The sequence below is a fragment of the Hoplias malabaricus genome, chromosome 16, assembly GCF_029633855.1.
Source record: "Hoplias malabaricus isolate fHopMal1 chromosome 16, fHopMal1.hap1, whole genome shotgun sequence".
NCBI lineage: Eukaryota > Metazoa > Chordata > Actinopteri > Characiformes > Erythrinidae > Hoplias > Hoplias malabaricus.
Genome location: NC_089815.1, coordinates 21,278,913 through 21,300,770, shown reverse-complemented (window position 1 = coordinate 21,300,770; position 21,858 = coordinate 21,278,913). Strand labels below are relative to the sequence as shown.

The 21,858-nt window shown below is 40.4% G+C and overlaps 1 protein-coding gene and 1 long non-coding RNA gene across 3 annotated transcripts; one reads left to right on the top strand and one right to left on the bottom strand.

Annotated features, from left to right (window-relative positions):
- The first annotated feature begins 535 nt into the window (after window positions 1-535).
- On the top strand, window positions 536-11,206 carry LOC136672327 (uncharacterized). Of its 2 annotated transcripts, none has more exons than XR_010795789.1 (5): window positions 536-666; window positions 4,367-4,433; window positions 4,736-4,898; window positions 10,346-10,480; window positions 10,736-11,206. It is a non-coding gene; the product is annotated as an uncharacterized lncRNA (long non-coding RNA). The 2 variants fall into 2 exon arrangements; XR_010795788.1 differs by having other exon boundaries at window positions 10,302-10,480.
- tmem59l (transmembrane protein 59-like) lies at window positions 8,244-21,560 on the bottom strand. Its single transcript, XM_066648331.1, has 8 exons — window positions 21,261-21,560; window positions 18,157-18,262; window positions 17,651-17,745; window positions 17,389-17,541; window positions 12,853-12,961; window positions 12,208-12,322; window positions 11,218-11,335; window positions 8,244-10,439 (listed from the first exon to the last, which is right to left on the bottom strand). The coding sequence occupies exons 1-8, from the start codon at window positions 21,405-21,407 to the stop codon at window positions 10,281-10,283; spliced, it is 1,002 nt and encodes a 333-aa protein (XP_066504428.1). The 5' UTR covers window positions 21,408-21,560; the 3' UTR covers window positions 8,244-10,280.
- Window positions 21,561-21,858: the final 298 nt, after the last annotated feature.

Below are 21,858 nucleotides of genomic sequence, written 5' to 3'. Positions count from 1 at the left end.
TCAGTGTTCATTGTTCACTTCGGCTCATGATCTAAGGTGACAGTTCTTCTCATATGATAGTCAGATCTCAAAATGCAGTAATTTGATGGGGAGGGGGGTGGATTTCACATTTAGTGTCTCTTTATGTTTCCATTCCGAGACCATTCTCTCCGTAAAATTGGGACTGCACACTATTTTATAATACTCCCTTATCAGCTCTGGGCTTTAGTTATTTACTTTAAAATGGACTAATTTCTTATTCTAGCGGAGGGGGGAGAGGACGCTGACTTGAACAGCTGCTTCATGACCCAAAAAACTGTCAGTCTTTCCCTGGAATAAATTGTGGAATGTTCCACTTTGTGGAGAAGGGGGGTTCTTCTCTGAGGGGAAACACATGCGAATGAAAACCGACACAAAACACGCGGTTTTGGCATTTTAAGAACGTAGCGTGTGCGGATATGTTCAGAAATGAGAGCATTTCCAAGCAGAGCAACATATTTTCGTGAAAAAGTGTCGTCTTTGAGTTGGTGTTGTTTGAGTGGACCTCGCTGCTCTGAGCTCGGAGTCGAGCAGCCTCATAGTAGAATCAATTCACAGCGAGGGGGAGCTTGAAACCGTCTCGCTCATGCCTCTGTGTGCTGAGTTTGGTGAGCGGCGCGTTGGGCGCTCGGAGCTTAAACTTTCTGTGTAAGATCTCTCTGATGTTGTGTCCATCTCTCCCGTCGCAGGCTGTGTGTCTTGCGTCTGAACTCTTCTCTAAAACACGGGGGCGATGAGTCGTTTAAAACGCCACAGTAAACTGCGCTACTTATCACTATCTCGCTGAGGCGGAGTTGGTCGGTTTCTGGTTTTGTGCGTCGCAGTGTTTACCGCAGTTCAGATTTTCGCGCTGTGTTTTTGGTAACTTTACCTCAGACAGCCTTCGCGCGTCGTTTGCGTCTGAAATTAAGCACAGTTACTAATATCCTTTTAATGTTTTCCTTATTGTGTGTCCTCTTCTTTGTTTTCATATCTTTTTTCAGTTTTTCTATATCCATTTTACACGTATGAGCCCAATTGCTATTTACACTCCCTATTAATAATAATACCACAACTTAATAAAACGTGGGAACAAATTAATTTATGGCCATGACTTAAAAGGCAATCTCTGGTCACAGATTAACCCCCTACAATCGCTCCTATCGTTATCAAAATGAAAACAAATTTATTTTCAAGAAAATAAATCCACAAACCTGTCCTGCAAGTTGACAGGATTGGTTTCTTAGTATTATGATGTAAGAAACCTTGGTTGTCTGAATTTGCCTGTGTGTGTCTTTAGAGCACTATTTTCAAAGCAAAAATGCTCAGATGTGGTGCTGAGGGGTTTGGTGTGTTCTCCCCGTGTCCGCGTGGGTTTCCTCCGGGTGCTCAGGTTTCCTCCCACAGTCCAAAAACATACATTGGTAGGTGGATTGGCGACTCAAAAAAGTGTTGGTAGGTGTGAATGAATGTGTCTGTGTGTAGGACTGGTGCCCCCTCCAGGGTGTATTCCTGCCTTGTGCCCAATGACTCAATGATTCCTGGTACGCTCTGGCGATTGTTCAGTAACAGTCTCATTTCCACACCTTGCTAAGTCATGTCCATGGGCAGAGTTAAAAACGTGTAAATTAATTTAGATCGTTCTATGACGATAATTATCATATTCCCATCCAAAATTTATTAAGCCTAAAACTTCAGACACATTCTCTGCCTGAGTTTGTGTCCAAAATTAAGCTAATGTCCTCCACACAGGGACAATTTAATTCCTTATGTTTACCCTGAAGGATTAATTCCCTTCTTAATGAAATAAAGTGTGTGCAAGGCTTAGCTTAACAAGTCATGGGAATAAATTATATCATGTCATGTGTATTATTATTTCATTACTGTATATTACCATACAGTTGTGTCTGCAATTTAATAACAACTTGCCTGTCGTATAGCCTTACCTTACTAAGAACTAACGCATTAAAATCTTGCTTCCATACTTTAGAAAGTTGCGGCCAGACATTATTATGAAGAAGGGATGTTGCCAGTGAGCTCTAAAACACCTTTCTAATGTCCTTCACTATCATTTTGCTTGATGAAGTCTTTGGCACATTTTCACACAGTTCACTCAGGAGGTCCATCTCACATCAATCTTGCGAACACAAATGATCTGCACAGGTTTGCTTGGTCACAGTGAATTATAAAAGGCAGTAAGAGTGTGACTGAGGGTCAGCAGACATGTGCCAGTGTTCAGTATTAAAGTCTACATGCTTTGATGTGTGTATTTGAATCAGTTTTCAGTTTCAGCTGAGATGTTTAAGGTTGCTCTGCTTTCACAAATTCCCAGTACACTGACACATGGAAGTCTAGCAGACAGATCCAAACAAGAATCCAAATATCATTATAATACTTGGGTTTTTATAGGAATGCACAAAGATCTTAATCATAGGTAAACCCAAAAAATAACCCCCCTCCACGAATGTATTATTTCATGTACGTGCATGAAGAATACTGGATATTGACACCAGCCTGCAGTACCCATATTGTTCCATTACTAGTGCATTCATATATTATAAAATCTCCACGATTGTTCATGAATTGTTGCTGTTAAAACTGACAAATTTATGACCTTAGTGACTCTTAGTACAATATTATGATATTGTAGACCCTAATAAAAGTTTAAGTGATTTGGGTTATAATAAAATAATTATATCAGCACATGCCTAGTCAGCGTGGACTGGAACATTTTTCACTTTATCACTAGTGTGCCCGTTGTTTTTGATATACCACATTATGATGTTGTGCTGTTTTAAAAGTAAAAATCATACAGGTGAAAATGATTAACTTTCTGCGTTACCAAGTTAAAGCAGCTTTCCTTAAAACTAGCTTTTAATATGTTTGTCATATTCTGTAATGTTCTGTATTACAGCATCTCTTTTGTTTAAAGGCTAAGCACAACTTAATGGACCTCCATGAATATTTCACATTATTTTAGTTACTGACATATATAAGTATGAATTAAAATGAAAATAGCAGCTTAATTTGCTTTAAAACTGGCAATTTTATTAAATTGACGGAAAAATTCGAGCTCGCTACGGAAATTCTTGAACACAACTGTGACGTCACTGGTGGACAACAGCTGAACAACGCCGCGGTAAAACACCGTTATGACTGACTGTTATGACAGTATCTAGCTAAATAGCCAACATTATTCATGACAATAGCCTAGCAATAAGCTAAACTCAAATTTAGAGGTACCGTTATTCTTGTAAATGTGATCGAAGTCGAACTCGAATTCATCCGACACTATAAACCTCCGTAATGCAGCTACGTAGCCGAATATAATCTGAGCCACCGAGTTTAGCAAGTCAAGCTAACGTTAACTAACATCAACTAAAACAGGCGAAGTGAGTGTCCTTACCCTGTTTACCTCCATGAATACAGAGGCTCTTGAACACCTTTCGTTGGTTTCCTTACATGTCCATATTGTTGAAAAAGCACCAGTGAAATGAGCTACAGATAACGGAGTGGTCCTTTCCAAAGTACCCGTTTAAAGTTGATGTCCCACTGTACATTGAATGATTGCAGCCAAAAACAACACACCTTTTCGTCATTTTGCATTAAATTAAGTGCAGCTTCTAGAGTTGTTGTCCACCGTCTACGTCACAGGCAAGAGGCCTATTAGAGTTTCCGAACACCGTTGGGTGGGGGGGGGACCAACGGTCTTTTAAACCTTATTCCTTGAATTAGCAAGAAATAACATGTTTTCTGACTATCAATAAACACACGTAATTAACTCAAATTCCACTGTATTTATTTGTTTGACACTTTCATAGAGCTGGTGCTTAGCCTTTAACTTAAGTTTGAAATCTGTGCCATTTTTTGTTTTTGTCTGTCAGTGTATTCTACCTACAATGTCCAGCGTGCAAAATGACCATTGTGAATCCCCCATAGAGCAATATAAATAACATATTACTTGTGGAGAGGCTTATGAATAGAACAAAGTGCTTGAAGTTTGCTAATTGTTCCTCCCACCTCCAAAATACCTCATCAGAAGGGAGTTTCCCTTTTTTAACAGGACATTCTCACTCAGTGTTAATGTGGCACAACTGTAACAGCTGAGTAGGTATGTTAACTACAGGTTAGCAGTGGTTCAGGTTTTCATTTAGATCAGAATGTCCCTTTAATGCAGCCAGAAGAACATACTTCTACAAGCTCATGTCTATTTCTACCTGTGTCATACAAATAGAAAGTGTTCAACTCCACAGGTAATTACACAGTGCTTTTCAGAACGTGACACGAGTTGTTCCACTGGCTTTGACTGACATGCATATGACCTGCAGGCAGAACATGTTTGTATCTTTGCTCTCTGTCTTCTCTGCAGTTACTGTCAGGACATGTGAAGTGAAATCTCCCATCAGCTGCCAGCTGATGTTGCACATGTGTGTCAGGTGAGTCTCCTGCACCTCACCTATGGCTATGGTCTGTGTGGGAGGTCTGAAAGCATGGGGCAGGCTTGTGTTTTCTCATTTTGTGCATATTTTGCCATTCCAAAATTGATTTAACCATATTAGTAAACCACATTCAGAAAGCACCTGTTAAAGCATTCATGAGCTGATTATGGAAAATACCCAATATCACATTCGTACCCCTCTCTCTATCTCTCTCTCTCTCTCTCTCTCTCTCTCTCTCTCTCTCTCTCTCTCTCTCTCTTCTCTCTCTCTCTTGCTCATTATTCTACTCGTTTCTACAGGGTGCAGTTATTTTCAGTGGGCTGTGTGCGGCGGCGGTGGGTTTGGCTGTTTAATGCACTGCAGGTTCAGTTTACCAGCAGGTAGAGGCTGATAAGGGAGCAGTACAGGCTTGGAGCAGTGGAAAAGCCTACAGCCTGCCTCCAACCTCAGCCACTGTAAAAGGTACCACTCAAACACAGCCCCATTGCTCCCCCTATGGTTACCTTCTCAGAATGGACATCTGTCTATGCACCGCTAGGTGTCTGTGAAAGGAGTGACGGACTAAGTATCTATTCTTAGGGCTACACTCATTTTGAGTTATCGCAGTTGTGCAGATGTTTATATGATAATTCTGTAGAATAAGCTTTCAAGTTGGAAGGTATGGTTTTTTTGGTTAATTCTGCAAAAGTAGACAACATTAAGTTTTGACACTGGCCTACAGGCTTGATTCAGATTCCATTCAAGCAGATGCCATTGCGTTTATTGTGCATTTGTGGGTAATATTAGCTCGTATGGCGAAAGCTACCTGAGGACTTGGCCTTATATGTCAAACTTGAGCTGAGCTGCATGTCTGTGGTCCTTTGTCCTTTTGAAAATGACTGCACTGTGCCCTCTAGAATTATTAGCACCGTTGAAGCAAAAAAAAAAGCTCCATCTTACACAGAAATATGAGAAAGATATAATTTTTAGTGAAATGGAAAATTATTCAAAGAAAACCATTGTCTTATTTGTTTTCTTACAAACATGTCATACCCACCAATTATAGACATCTCGGTTATTGACAGAGCTTCATTTTTATATTTTATATGTTTAGGCACATTTGAGCCTTTAAGCACACTGAAGTGGTTGTGAATTTATGAGGCAGTACACACCCATCAACAACTGTCAGGAAGAAATGGAGAATACACAAATGAAATGAGCCAGACAACTTTGAAAAAACAGTTTCACATCTGAAAACACAGTTCCATTTTATAGTCAATATTCAGAATTAAGCGAATAGAGCTGTGACGTACGTGCCTAGAAGAGGATGTAAGTGTGTTTTACTCTTGCACACGGTGAAAAAGATGCAAAACTTTTTCCAAGAATCACTCTAGGATAGTTGCAGTAATGATTACATCCTGGGGACATCATGTCTCCAAACTACAATCAGATGCCACCTCTATGGTAAAACCCATCAAGAACTGGCAGGACAAAAAAAAAAACCTTTGTTGTCAACGTATCACAAAGGTAGGTTTGCTCAACAATCACTGGATCCAGAACGTTTGGACTTGTGCAAATTGGAGAATTTCTGATGTAAAGACTTGGAGTGGGTTTAATGGGTTTATTACTATATCATCAGTCTGAATTTTGCAGATGGGTCTGTGATATTGCGAGGCTTTTTTCATCCACCATCACTGGGATTTAGTGTTTATTTATAGCATCATGGACATCATAAGCCAATAAATACTTTTTTCTCCACAGATTAGTGAAGATGATTATGCAAACACTGAATAAAAACACCTTTATACAATACATTGTTAATTATATAGCCATTAATGGCAGGATAGACTGGGTTTTGATTGTATAAGGATAATAGTCTTAGAATAATAAATACTTGAAGTATAATAATACAAAGATTACACCTAAATCTGCACAGAAATTGTGCACTGGTTCTAGTGTTAAGTTTTGCAGTGATAATCCCAGAGTCTAAACCCAATGAAGAACCATTGAGAGCTGAAGAAGAGTAAATACTAAAGATTGAGAGATATTTGGATGTGTTTGCTTTTGATGATTTAAGTTAGAGGTATGATTGTATGTGTTCTCCCATTTCATCCAGCACTGGCTAGGAGGAGATACTGATGGCTTGGCAAATGGAGTGATTCCAGTTTACTACATACAGGAGTGCATATTTTTTAGCTATATTTTGGAGTAATTGTCCAATTTTACACTGAAAGGCTGAGCCTTACATTTCTGAGTATAAGATCAAGATGGTTAACAGAAATGCCATTTCATAGCTTTGTATTAAAACAAACCAGTTAGTAAATAGTTAAATATTTCTATGTAGAGGTTGGATTTTAATTGTGATCTTGGGGAATCAGTATAATATCCGTATGGAACAATGGGTGTAAATGTTCTTGAGGAAGCCAACAGTGTTACTTTAGTAGCATCACCCCAGAGAACCTTTTTTGGCACCTTTATTATTACTAGTGCAATTTTATAGGCTCAGTTGTGTAGAATGTTTGCGATATGGTGATATGAGTTCCTCAAAATAATGTAATCTGTTGGCTGCAGAGTGTCTTTCCACTAGCATCTGTCAAGCAGTCTAGCACTACATGTGATCGAGGCCAAGTGCAATGTTGATAAATTCTTCAGGAGTGAAAATAATGTTAAACCATATGGTCACAGGCTTGGTATGAGCTCTGCAACAAGACTCAGTAGATTAGGGCTTATGAGTTGGAGTGAACCACTGGCAAGTGTTCCATACTTCAAGGATGTGCATTGAATAAGCACTGGAAATGCTTATTCAAAAAGGTTGTTTGGTTCTGTTTTATGTCCGTATGAAGATAAATTACTTTATTATTAAATGCTTCTAGACACTTGTTTATCCACCATTGTGTCGACACCAGATATTTGAACATTGTGAGAGGACTGGATTGCATTGATCCACAAGCATATCAGGGAGGTCAAATATTGATGTTGGATGATTAGTTCTGGAGCATAAATGCCACTCCAACTGTATTGAATGGAACTTAATCTCTCCAGAGAACACGTCTACTGTTCCTCAGTTCCAAATCTGTGTGCTTTATAACCCTCTAGCCCTCAGTTCTCTCAAGATCATTCTTTTCTATTGCCTTTGGAATGGGTGCTTTGTAAAGGAAACAAATTCACTTATTTAGAGAGGTGTCCACGCAACTTTGGATATATAGTGTATGTGTTTCTGTTAATTATTATTAAAAAGATGACAGCACATACATTTATATCTACATATCCCCAGGGAAAGGCTCTAATAGTGTCTGGACACAGTAGGTGTGGACACAGTCTGATTCAAAAGCTATTTTTAAAGAAAACACTGCTAGACAGATCTCTTAAAACTGAGACACATTGTGACTGAGTGCATGACACACTGGACATAATAATTATGACGTCAAATTCCTGGAGATTGTGGCAGGCTTAGACAGAGGGATAAATTACTTTTTAAAAAAAACAAGTACAAAGACCACATTGAAATACAGCATAAAGGCATCATTGGGCAAACATATTTTCGTTACTTCAAAGGATGTGCTATTTTTTGTTCTTTATGCAATGTCCTGAGGTTTAACTGAGGGTGTAAAAGCAGTGATGCATTAGAGCCTCCTCTTTTGTGCAAATAAACAATTCTCTCAGCCAACTTCCTCTGCAAGCTAACGTCTACCACCTAGTGGCCAAGTGATAAAAACAGCTTTACCTAACTTACATGTATTAGAATTGTGTATGGGGGAGTCGACCAATCTTCTCATTTTCCCAGCATCCGAATGAATTATATTTGAACCTGTGATTGTGGTTAGTGGTCAGGAAAGAGGACCTTAAATTAATATGTAAAATGTCAGATTATATTAAATATCTTTTACATTTTTGAGCTCTCTCTGATAGCGCTGACTCTTTGCTACCTGTGCAGTTCAGTCAGTCTAGCACTTATGTGTTTGTGTGAGCAGTTGTGGATGACTGACAGGGTGTCAATTCTGTAATGAAAAAAATAACTGCCATAGATCCCTCTTCCGACTCAGAGTGGAACTGCTCCTGCTGCTGCTGGGTCATCACTGTGAATGATGAAGTGGAACAGGGGAAATCTCAGTCACCCAGTGAAGTCTGCCCTCTGCTGTTGGCAGTTCTTCCACTTGTTAATTTTTCCTAGTCTGATATGCTAATAACAGAGAATTGGTATATTTTGAGATCTGGAGCCAACAAATACTACCAACACTTGGTTAATTACAACATGAAAAGAATTTTATTTCATTGTGTATTATGGATAAGGTCATTGAAAACTGTTCAAAAGAGAAAGAAAGACTTTCATTTTATACAACAGTGACCTTCCTTGTAACCATTTAAGTTAAGATATGGACTTTAAGGTACATCATTTCTTCTTCTTCATCAGCTGTAATTAGAATTTCACTGCCTATTCAACATTAAGCTATAAACACAAAGAGTAAAAGCGTACAGTAGTTTGCTGTCATAAGGTGACAGGTCATTTAAGTCTCATAGCGTACTCATAGCATGCACTGCGACTAGGACTGAATTGATAAAATAGCTTTACAAGACAGTTTGCACTAGAAACGACCTTAAGACTGGTCAGTTCTACAGCTGGTTACAAATAGTCTATTTATTAAAGCCTAGCATTAAGCGGAAGTAGAACCATCCCCGTGCCCGGCCAACGGCAGGTTGGGGGGAAAATAAAGCCCAAGGATTATAGATTAATTCACATTATTACTGTACAACAGTACAACAAAGTACCTCAGCATCACCCCACCTCCCCTAAAGTGAAATCTGCACTTGCTGTAAATAGTTGATGATAGCATTTTACACAGGGCACATTTGTGACCGAACCTTATCAAAGAGCATCTAAATGACAGATGAGACGTTTAAGACCTTATACATTTGTGAATTCATAAGCTCTGCATAAACACAGGAAAAGATCAATAAATAAATAACTACATGTATGTACACAGCATCATGCTCCCATTAATGTGTGAGTGGGGCATGTTTCCAATTGTGTTCAAACAGGTGAAAAATAAGTGCTAAAACCTCTCCCTCCAAAAAAAGAGAAAAAAAGAAAAAACATTCCCAAGCTTAGACAGAAAACAATCACAAGCAGGCTAATCTATGTTGTCAGCGTTAGTGGTTTTTCTCACTGTAATTAAGAATGTCTTCTCTGTTTGGGCGACATGCTAGTTCAAAGAATATATTAGCGACTGTCTGCATGTTGTGCAAATGTTTTAATCAGCTATTCCGACAGTGAGGCTCCATTTATGGGCCAGGTTTGATTCCTCACACTTGTCAGATCAGTGAGTGTCTGACATTAACAAAGCTGGATAGTTTCCAACAGAATCACCTTCAAAGCCCCAGGCTTATCTATCTGTAAGCTTCATCTCCTTGTGACACTAATTAATCTGTGTGAGCAACTTAGGAATGTTCACCTTTCATTTACATTGCGATGTGTGTTCGTTCTTATCTAAACACTTTAAGCACAGCGATCAGGGCTTGGCAGGTAATCTTGTTTTTTTTCAGTAGCATTGTCTATTGAACAAAACCTGCAAATCTACATAGCCATGGAGCAGCTTACTTTCATGACAGCTCTGTAATTCACTCCTAATTTCTTTCCTCAGATACAGCTGTGAATATGGACTGGAAAGGAAGATGAGGCAGTATTTTGTGCAAACAAGCACCTATAGTACATTTGCAGGTGTCTGGCAGATTCTGTAAACACTTCAGACACCAGACAGGACATAATTATAAATGCTATATTAAATGATTCCATGCATGGTTACTTAGAAAAAATGTGATTATCCCTGTAAATGAGAGCGGAGATTAACAGATTCTGACCCCTTAAATCTAAAGCGGGGTTTTGTTCAGGTCAACTTTGACTGGCAGGGGCCCTGCCTCTTTCCCCTCATCAGACTGGTCGATGGCCACAGCGATCACTGGAGTCAAATTGTAGGGATTGACCTTGGGCATGTCGTCCAGGAACTCCTTGTCACCGTTGATGCTCAACTGCAGTAGAAGATGAGCCCGTGAGAACAACATAAAACATGGTGACTGGACATTTCTCTTCACATCTGACATTAATATGGTGTATATATAACATAGTAGAAGGAGGCTGTTTTTCACCCTTAGGATTTGTAGTTATTGTTAGAATTGTGAGATAACGTTTTTCTTAGTCACAGCTCACTGAAATCAGCAGTAGAGATATTTCATTATGACTTTAACAAATTGTACATACATTCTTGATTGCAGAATATTGTCTCTGTTTTTGTAATAAAAAAATTGTTTTTTTGGACTGTGGGAAGAAACTGGAGGAAACCCACAGGGAGAACACCCACAAACTCCTCACAGACAATCACCCGGAGTGGGACTCGAACCCACAACCTTCAAGTCCCTGGAGCTGTGTGACTGCTACACTCCCTGCTGCGCCACTGTGCTGTCTTTGCTTATCTTAACTTTGTTAAAAATACATACTTTGCATTCAAATATAAAGACCCATTATACATCTTTATTATGTTGTGATAGAAGACTTTCGTTCTAAGTGTTAAAACAAGTGAATATGCTGTGCAAATGTGTGGGTTTTTTCGGGAGAGACGCCTCTGAATAACAGAGCAAACTGACCTTATTAGAATCAGCTGAGAAGTGTAACACATAGCAATATTTACTAGGACCCATTTTGATCTGCCTACCAGAACACACAAATATTGGCTATAGCTGTGCATTGGGATTTAGGCAGAAAGAAGTCTTTTTATTTGGGTATGCAGTGACGAATTGATGAAGAGTGTACCTGACTCTTGACGTGCTGCTCAGGAGCCGTCACCAGACTGGCGCAGCTCAGCCACAGCATGACCATGATCGACAAGAAAAGACACGCTGCCAAGATCCAGCGCGGCAGACCTGAACGCCTGAGAGACAGGAATATACAGAGAGAGCAGATTTTTCAGCACCTCATTCACTCTTCTCTTCCACAATACCTCAGACTATTAATCTTAAACCACAAGAACATGTTCAGGTTCTCAGCCCTTTTCACTTCAAGACCCAACTAGTTATCGCTAGGATGCTGGAAGGCCCACAGGAAGACAAGAAACAAAAATGTCATTTCTGAGGAACTTTCTCAAAAACACTGACAGTATTCTCTGTGCACCATTTTGCAGGGCTTATATTGATATTATTTATAGTCTGAAACCAATTTAGTATTCATTGTTTTGTTTATAAAGAGCCAGAAGGCCACCACCAGTGCTTAAAAACACAGTCTTATATGGCCAGATGTCTGTGGACATATGCTTCTCCAACCTTTCTTGTGAAATTTAGAGGTATTCATTTCTAGTTTCTCTCCCCTACCCCTTGCTGCTGTTGTGGCCACTACTCTTCTGGGAAGGCTTTGACGCTTTGAAGATACCAAGATATGAAAGATATTCATAGGTGCTCCACAGGTCCTTAGCACAGTGCAGGGAATGTAGGTTCCCTTCCATCCATCCATCCATCCATTCATTATCTGTAACCGCTTCTCCAGTTCAGGGTCACGGTGGGTCCAGAGCCTACCTGGAATCATTGGGCGCAAGGCGGGAATACACCCTGGAGTGGGCTAGCTTACACTTGACTTTGGGAATTTACCTTAAGCTCATTCTCAGCTGCTTCTACTTGTCAATGCTTTTCTATAGAGAGTATATGAATTTTAAAATGAACATCTGCATCAACAATGGGTGCACCTTAAATTAACGGATCCTAGAGTTTAATGAGTTAAGTAGCATTCTCAGAGGTGTTGGACCTCCCTGACCTTGACATGCAGCCCAGGAAGTCGTGCTCAGCAGCAGGGTCCTCAGCATGCTGGCTGCTGTGTTTTCCTTTTCCTGCAGCTTTCACTGCGTTTCTTTCACCGTGCAATCGCCCTCCTGAAAGGACACAGGCAGCATTTTCATTAGGGGATGTCATTGATTTTGTGACCTGTGAGCTTTAAAGTGTCTACAACATTGTGCAAGGCAAGCTACAAAATATCATTTAGATGTTACAGTTTTAAATTAATTATTCCTCTTTGAAATATGTGGATGGTGTTCTTTCCAAAGTGCAGACTCTAAATTTTCAAGTCTTATCACATTTTGTTGCAATAAATTAGTAGATTTATTAAATTTGAGTCATTCTGTGGACTCTCTTGTCTAAAGCAACCACACTTTAAAACATTTGCCCAGTAGGAAATGGTAAAACTTATTCATGATGTGACTAACTTTTATTATAATTATATTTAAATACTGCTGTAATATAAAATGTATAGCAAACAGCAATTACTATAGACTTCTAAGAGTTAAAGAGAAAGAATGAGAATGAAGAGAATGGATCACCTCTGTTTATGATTTAGTGCTGAGGATTTAGAAAAAAATAAAAAGAGTTGTAAACAGCACAAACAGCTAAAGGCGCTCCATCTCACCAGTGTGTGGCCGCTGTGTGTGTGGGTTGACTTGGGGCCAGGGCTTGTCTGCAACACTGGAGCGTGGAGCCTGCAACTCAGGCAGGGAGTACTCAATCTCAGGCTGGCTCTAGAAGAACCAACAAACGCAGAGAGTGCAGGAAAGTGCTTCAAGAGATTTGTTCGGGAGGGACACTTCTGAATAAGACAACAAGATCTATTATATATGGTGAGAAGTATTTCTGAAGTATTACATGACAACAATTTCACAGTTAATAACAAAACTAGAATTGGTGTTGGATCTACTAACCCTTAGTGCATATCATTTCTTATTGTGTTTCTGTGCAGGTGTTGCCTAGGTGTAGTCCCTGTGTTATTTTATTACATTGGTTTGCTTGAGCCGTATGCTTTCAGACTTAGCTATGAAACCAGATTCAGTTTCTCTAGTCATCTTGTCTTTATCTCTTTTGGGTCAGTTCCTGGCTGTTTTGTACTAAACGAAAGGAATTAGCCTTTTGTGCTCATTCATCCATTAATGTGGTATGCCTGGAGCCTACCAAACATCATCATTGGGCACAAGGCAGGAACACACCCTGGGCAGGGCACAAGACTATCGCAGGGCATCACGCACTCACACATACACATCTGAATTCACGTTTTTCTTTTCTATTACCCACATAGACACAGGGATAACACGCCAAACTCTTCACAATGCAGAGAGCGAACCCACAACCTCAGGACACTGGAGCTGTGTAGTAGGGACTCTACATGCTCTGTATATTTTAAACTAATTATAAAAAGAAGGAAAAAGGTGAGCTGTTTCACCGTTAGTGACTACTGAAGATAGCCTTCTTAATCAGCTGTGCCTTATTAATCCACTGATTCATTTATCATTATTACTATTACTAGTTGTTGTAGTAGTAGTATGGGACAGAAAGTGTATGAAGGCCTATATTTTGACTGTATTTTGAATCATATCTCTTGGATGTTGATGGTGAAACGTTGGTATACCTGTATCAACAATCATTTTTATATTTCCTCCTGTGTCTTCCTGTGTTACACACTGTGATGCAGGAAATGTGTGGTATTAATAAGAACTTACACTAGTGCCAGAAATGGTGATAGGAAATCTAATAATAATTACAGCATTTCCATGAAACAGCAGAAATGTCAGAGTAAAAATATATGAGAGGTTTGACCTCATTACGTTTATTTGAAGAAAAGTTCAATCTGTTTAACTGATCCAGCTGAGCAGTCTTAATATCACTATGACCCTTTTAAAATGTGTTCCTAATGACCTCAAATAGTGCCTGAGTATCATTTGATTCCTGGTTCTATTCAGAGTAAAGCTGAAGCAATAAAATCTGTTCTGTTTCAGGAGTTTCCAAGAACTTGTTTAACATTTTAAATGCATGAGGCAGCAGTTTCACAGGGGAGTGTTTCTGTACACTCTGTGCAAGGTGGATAAAATATTGTTTCATGTATTAAATATATGCACTGAGGTGAAGGTCAAGGAGGGTCTAAACAAAACTGGCTTAGTCAGCAAGCACTGCCTTGAAGAGAGAAAACTACTTGGAAAATAGTCTTCCAAAAGAGCCCTTGTTATTACGGGGTAAAATACCTTATAATTGAATTTCAACTTTAAGAAATTAAACTGGACGTTAATGGTAGTGCTGATGTAATACAGTTTTGTTGAATAAAGCTGAACAAATATTTATTGTTCGTGTATATATTCAAAGCACAGCTTTTATGTTGATGGATTTGAAGATTCTACTCAAGAGTTTTCAGTTACGTTTTAATGATGAGTCACAGCTGGCTTACCCCTAGAAAACTAGTTATATATACGTACAACAGGTCTAGCAGATGTCCAGGTTGAAGCTTGCTAGAGATGTTTTGCTGGTGTGGAATGTTCTGTTCCCATCTGCCAGGACTTAGAATGCCTTATGTAAACATGTTCAAGAAACCAACATGGGACCTTACCAAGGTCCCATGAATACAATGCTACATAGAATGGGCATTTTGGCACACATCTCCTCAGACTGCCCAGGTCCCACTGGTCCAACATAACCTCAAGCCTCTCACAGTCACTGTTATTGAAAGCCATCCTGTCAAAAGCATTGAATCCAGATGTCAGAGAAGAGAGAGGATCAAAGAGGGAAAAAAATGAACATCTTAGGAAGTTAATGTTCACTGGCCGCAGACTGATGGAAGCTTGCCATTAGTGAAAGCGGTCTAATGTGCATCTGTCACGCATTACCGCAAAACATGCCAAAGGTGATCAGTGCCGTTCATGAGGCTCCACCAAGACAAGAGATTGGGATTGCTGCCTTAATTGTAAACAATCTCGTTTCCCTTATTTGGACTTTTCTTTCTCGGGACCCATCTTACCTCCTCTTCCGCTCTTGCAGGGAATGGGGAAAAAAAAGTGTGCACCGTGTCCACATTGAACTCGACTGGAATTTAAACAAGATGCCAGACCTCATTTGAAACAAAATTTGGTCCTCCCAATCAGTGGCTAGTCCACAGTGGATTTATGTTTATTCTCTGGCTCTGAGGAAACAGGCTGATTCCCCCTGATTACCTCTGAGGGACTCATCAAAGGCATGGGCAGAATGGATAAACATGATTAAGCCCAGGCTGCTGCTTAACTGATGGAATATGTTGCCCTGTGAGTGACATTCACTGGGTCACAGATTTCCCAAATGCCCTCCAGACCCTTCAGAATGCTTGACTGGAATGCAGCTCTGCTTGAAACCTGTGTATATAAATATAACTGGCATGCCCAATGCAGCGATCAAGGCCCTGGTAGAGGTTATTCTATATGGATTATTACAGATCCAAACTCCACCTTAAATTTCTTCTATTCATTCGCTATGCGTCTTCCATTCATCTTGACAGTGGGTAAATATATATCTCAGCTTTTCTGAGTCTCAATTATTACTAGAGGTTCCCCCAAAAAGAAGTTTTCTTTTCTCCTTTTAGACCACTGAGGCAAAAGACCCATCATTAGTCCCCCTCATCCACCACAAATCGCGTAGTGCTATTCTGAGAAAGTGCTAGTTCTCTAGCCTCACTTTAAACATTGGATATCGTAGTGGTACCTCCTTGGTCTTGAGTTTTTCCTCCTTTTGGTAGTTTTGTTTGCCAAACTCAATATTTCATGCGTCTGGCTGCCTGCCAGCTGCCCACTAAACACACACTGGTTGGGCTGAGTGATGGCTTGTGGAAGTCTCTTTCTCACTTCCCACATGTCATAACCACAAGACACATTTTTCTTGCCTTTGGATAAAGGAAGACAGACAGGCAGTCTTTGACGGCTTAATTCTGCATTCTCGCACCACATTTCTAAACCTGTTTTAGAAAAGATATTTTTTTGACTTGGCTTTGAGAATCTGTTGTCTCTGCTGATGCGAATAGCCATGCTACTTTTCAGACAACTTTGGAGATCCCTCCTTCAACTCAATGCCAGCAAAAGTTGAAATGAAGACTTCAGCCTAAGCGCAAAACCCTGGGAGACATGGGCTGTTTCTGCAGCGAGTGCTAGTGGGCGTTGTAAAGTAGATATCGCTCTGATCTACATGAGTTTTAAGTCTGGGTTTAGTGGTTGCAGTCCAAAATAAAAGACTACATATTTTTATGTTAGGTGACAGCAAGTGGGGCTACAATAACAGCCTCATAATAAGCCTTTAAAAAATACTGTAGTATAAATGTATGACAAATTAGGCATGCAGTTTGCACCATTCTAGCAGGTGTTAGCTAAGTTCATATGCTTTATATTGTCAGTTATAGTCATGGTCTTCACAACAGTTTAATCCGCTCCCTCAGGAAACATGCCCCTGTTATATCTTCACAGTTCATTCTTGCTTTCATATTAATCACAGCTTTTACTTATTTCTGATATTCTACTATTCTACTGTTGTTTTATTATTTGTTTTGCTCTCCAGTGTCAAACAAAGGAGGTTGGCTTCCCCCTTTTCTTTATTTCACACTTTTTCTTCTATGTTATTAATTCATTAATTAAATGTCTGTAACCGTTTATCAACTTTAGTGTAATGGTGGGTCTCGTGCCTACCCATAATCACTGGGTGCAGGTGGGAACACACCCTGGAAGGGGTGCCAGTCACATTCAAACATTCACTCGCTCACGCACACCTATGGACACTTTTGAGTAGCCAATCCACCTACCAACCTGTGGGTTATTTATTTATTTATTCCCAATGTGCAATATAAATCCAACTTATTATTAATTTTAAAGTCTTGTTTTCTCTGAAGGTTTCTTCCTCTTGCCCTGAAGGGTTTTTCCATGCTAATGTTGCCCTTGGCTTGCTCTAAGTTGACTCTGTAAAGCTGCTTTGCAACAGCATTTGATGTGAGAAGTGCTATATAAATAACATTGAATTGAACTGGTTCCATTATTTGTCATGAACATACATATAAAATCTCCTGTGTATAGTTAGTCTAACTAGAGTAAAGCTAACTGACATCTGGTGTAAGGGGAGAAGTGTGTACCTTTTAATTTGCAGCCAAATAAATGTCCTTGAGGGATTGAAGACTAACCTGGAAGACGACCACTTTGCCATCATCCGCCTGCAGATAGAAGGTCCAGGTGGAGGAGATGAAGCTTTGAGCAGAGCTGACAATGTCATTACACCAACTGGACACAGCGTCCATCACTGAGACTGGTTTGGGACGGTTGGTCAGGGCTTTGAGCTGTGGAAAGCAATCCCAGGCTGTTTGTTAGATGTGTGGTTTGTGGACTGATTGGATACAAATGTCCAAAGATTACAAACCCTAAGGAGCAGAACGCCATGATTCTCACCTTCCTGCGTTTGATCTCAGGCTCGGCTGGTTGGCTGGCACAACCTGTGCTGCAAGCCTCCTGCTCCAGCAACTTACTGTATGCCTCCTGGCATGCTTCATACAAATAGACACACACACATACACACACATAGTTGGTATCTTTCAGGTATTTCCATCCCCATTTATTTCTCCCTACAGCCTGGCTGTCATCAATATCAACAAACATCTGAGCATCTGCCTCTTACACCAGAGCGCAGGATTGATTTTCACTAAAGCAGCCTAGGCTGGACAGCTCCAATTGGGACGGCTCTGTCTCAGACAGAACTGCTTGCTGTGACGGTACATCTGCTGCTGCTGCAAAAAACTCATTTCCAGCCAATCTCCAAAAACAAGGACTAGTGCATTAGCCTTCCAACATTAAAGTCTAAAGCATTCAACTTCTGCAGAGACACTCTGTAGTGTTTTGTGTGGTCTTTTTTTTTCTTTTGTCTAATAACACCAGTCCAAATGCATCCAAGGACTTACCTCCCTGACACTCCTCTTTGCTGTTGTTGAAGCCGGTGTTTCCATTCACAAACTGGCAAATGGAGTAGAGGCGGCAGCCGCGATAGCACGCATTCATGATAGAATCCTGCAAACACACAGAAGGAGCTTTGTTAGAGCAGCCATCATATCTGATATAGATTTATGACATGTAGCAGGCAGTTGTAGCCAGAGTGACATACAAGGGTGCTTTGTTGTCTACTTATCTAGGTATCTATGAGCTAGTGTGAACCAGGCTCCAGTCTAAAAACACCCTTGAGCTGAGACACCATTCGGAAAAGCCCATGCCTCGATATTCAGATACAACACAGGCAGATATCACAGAATGTTTTTTTTTATTATTATTATTAATATTCATTAAAACACAAGCATTATTCAAATTAATCTTTTAAAATGTCCTTTTTTGTTTAATTAAAATATTGTTTCTTAATAATTAGTTAATACGTTTGACACTATCCCACATAACACAATACTGATCATCTACACTAACAATTTGCTGAGACCCCTTATTTTTTAGTGCATTCAACTACTTTAAAGTGCACCCATTGCTGAAACAAGACGTTAAAGTGCACATACACAGATTGTATAAGCAACACCATTTGAATAGGATGTGCTGGAACAGCTGCACTATGTCCAAATGTCACCTTGCCCAGTACTTAGTATTGGCTAGATTGGTATAAAACCCTCCAGCATAGGGCTTTGGAGCAGTAGAACTGTATTCTTTGGAGTGATGGAGCCTTTGGCTTGAGACAGAATGATGTTTGTGATCCATATCTAATTATTCAGCATCTAAATCTGATCTAACTAAACTCTTGTGGTGAAATGACAATAACGCTTTGCTGCAGTGTTAATACAATGCTACAGTGGTGCACAGTTAACATTTCTGAGTCACATTTGTATACCCTAGTATATCTGAGTAAATTACCTTAAGTAAATTTGCTTGTTGTAAAGTACAATGCAAGAACAGTGCAGTAAATTACATTTAGAATGTTTGTTATAAGACTGGAGCACTAAAGAGTTTTGATATTTATTTGTTGAGATGTCAATGTTATTAAAAAGAAATTATTGCGATCCAATTTTGAAAATTAAGCATTAACTACATTTTATAAAAGTTATTTGGAGAGGAAAAATATTCCAAAAAATAGAAATTATTAGCCAAGAATTAACCAAGAAAATATAGCACTGAATTATTGCCCATGAAATAATATTTTAGTTTTTTTTTCTTAATTAATATTCATATGTAGAATTTTCCCCCAAATCAGTGAAAATATTTGAATGCATGTTTAGAAATGACTGCCCTTTTTGCATCCAATGTTCATTCATTCATTTATTCCTAATCAGGGTTGCTGTGGGTCAGGAGCCTACCTGGAATCATTGGGCACAACGCTGGGCAGGAATACACACTGAAACTGGGGCGCCAGTCCATCACAGAACATCACACACTCACTCAAACCTGTGTGGACAATTTTCCATAACCATGCACCTCCCAACATGTGTGTTTAGACTGTGGAAGAAAACATGAGCACCCAGAGGAAACCCACACAGACACAGGGAGAACACATCAAACTCCTCACAGAGAGTGACCTGAGACAAGGAACCCAGGAGCCTGCAGTGCCCTGGATCTAAGGTTAAGAGCTGGAAATTATAATACTGGTGTGTTGAACATGACATTATATTATTAAACGTGAAAATCTCCTTACGAGAAATTACTAAGAGTTTTGTGTTGCTAAGTTTCTGGGTAAAAACTGAGCCTGACAGTATACACACCGCAGATCTGCAGTCTGTATTCAGTGAGAGAGCCTCAGGCTTATTTTCATGTTTCTTTCTGGCCTGAATCCCTGGACTTACATAATCATGTGGGGATTTTTAAAAGGAAAACAATAGGCTACATAATGCCTTGTCAAAACTGCAATGTACTACTGTGATAAACAGCGCCACCAGACGGTTGTGATGAGAACAGCGGGAGACTAAAGATTTTCTCAGAGCCGCAGTGTCAAAGCCTGACTTCAGACACTGTGAATGTTAATGATAATACAAACAAACATTTGGTGAAGTGCTGTGTCTTAAATGCAGGTCCACACTGCCTAGGTCCACTGTGCAGTATGTAACCATCCTCATCCAGGTAGGACACTATTTGTCCAATAAGGAATTGTCACTTTACCCGTGGTTAAGTGTCGAGAGACTATTTGTTAGATATATTATCCATAAACTGTTACATGTAGTGAACTACGTAGGGAGAAGGGAGCAAAGAGACCAGATTATCCATGACATAAGCCTGTGTCCTCGCTTAATACAATGGCTTGGTTAGAATGAATGATTAAAAAAAAAAAGTCTACATTGATTAAAATACTGCAATCCCCCTTGTGTTGAGTTCACGAGCGCCCCCTAGCACTGCACCTGCCCAAGGTGATGCTCAGAGGAAGATGAAATCCTAGCCCAACAAAATGGAGCAGCCCCCTGTACTATTACTCGGGTGGTTTGTAGCCTCTGGAGCCGAGTACGTTTCCGTTATCAACTCTGTAACGCGGATGCTGAGCAGGGCATTTACCAGTGACGATCAAATCGAGGATTAGGGAAACGCTCAGGAGGAAATAAAGTGCGCAAATGGCTATAATCCTCGAGCACCACTTTATGGTTTTGGTGCAAATGGTCCATTGCGCCCGTCGCAGAACATTAAGCTCCAAGTCATGCATCCTACAAACGGCTCTCTTATTCGGGCCTGTTCTTCAGAGCTGTGGTTGGTTGCAGGAAGCTAAGTGGAGAACAAAGCCCTGTGTAATGTGTATCAACTACAAATCGGCCACAGATAACCCTACATCAAAGCGATTATTATTACAAGGCGAGTATCCCCCCAGGTTTGTTACATTCCACCTGCGTTAGGGAAAACCCTGGAATGCACGAATATGTGCCCCGTTATGAGTTTCCTTTTTGGCAGGTGGCAGCACGATTTCAAGCTCAAAAACAATGGCTGCTCTTTAAAAACACCCCTCGCTTTTGCGCAAAGTCCCAAGTTCCCCTTCCACTGCCGCACCTTGCACAAGAGCTTTCATCCGCTGCGGACCACAGTGTGAGCTGGTGTGACTTACTCTGGCAGGGCTTTTGTTTCTGATGCTGATCTGGCATTGCTTTTTGCAGTAGCTGATGTCGCCCAGCTGGTTATCGAAGAGGTCGCTAGCCGCGGCGGCCAGAGCCGCGCAGAGCAGAGAGAGGAGTGCGGGACCCCCAAGCGCCATACCGCCCACCAGCAGCGTCTTCAGGCCGTATGCAGAGAGCTGAGAGGCGGCGTGCACTGCGGGCTCCGTGCGGTTCCGGCTCCGGCTCCTATTCCACTCCCCAGCTTTCCACACGATCTACATCTGCTTCGCCAGCGATATTCTAGTTTTTATTTTCCCCACCCGTATTAAGACAAGCCCCGCCCCGCGCCAGCTCTGATTGGCTGACAAGGGCCCGCGTCCTGATACCGGATTGGCTGGACGCAGCTCAGCAGTAGGCTCCCTCCACTAGAATGGTTCCAATGTTAAAAAATGACTAACCTAATAAATAAATAAATAATAAATAGTCACAGTTTTATACAACTAAAATAAACCCGAGGTACTTCAGGGCTCATTTCTCCTCGCACTAAAACAGGGACGCCCAATTTGTTTATTTAATTTTTTTCCCCAGAAGACCAAGGGCAAAGGGCCA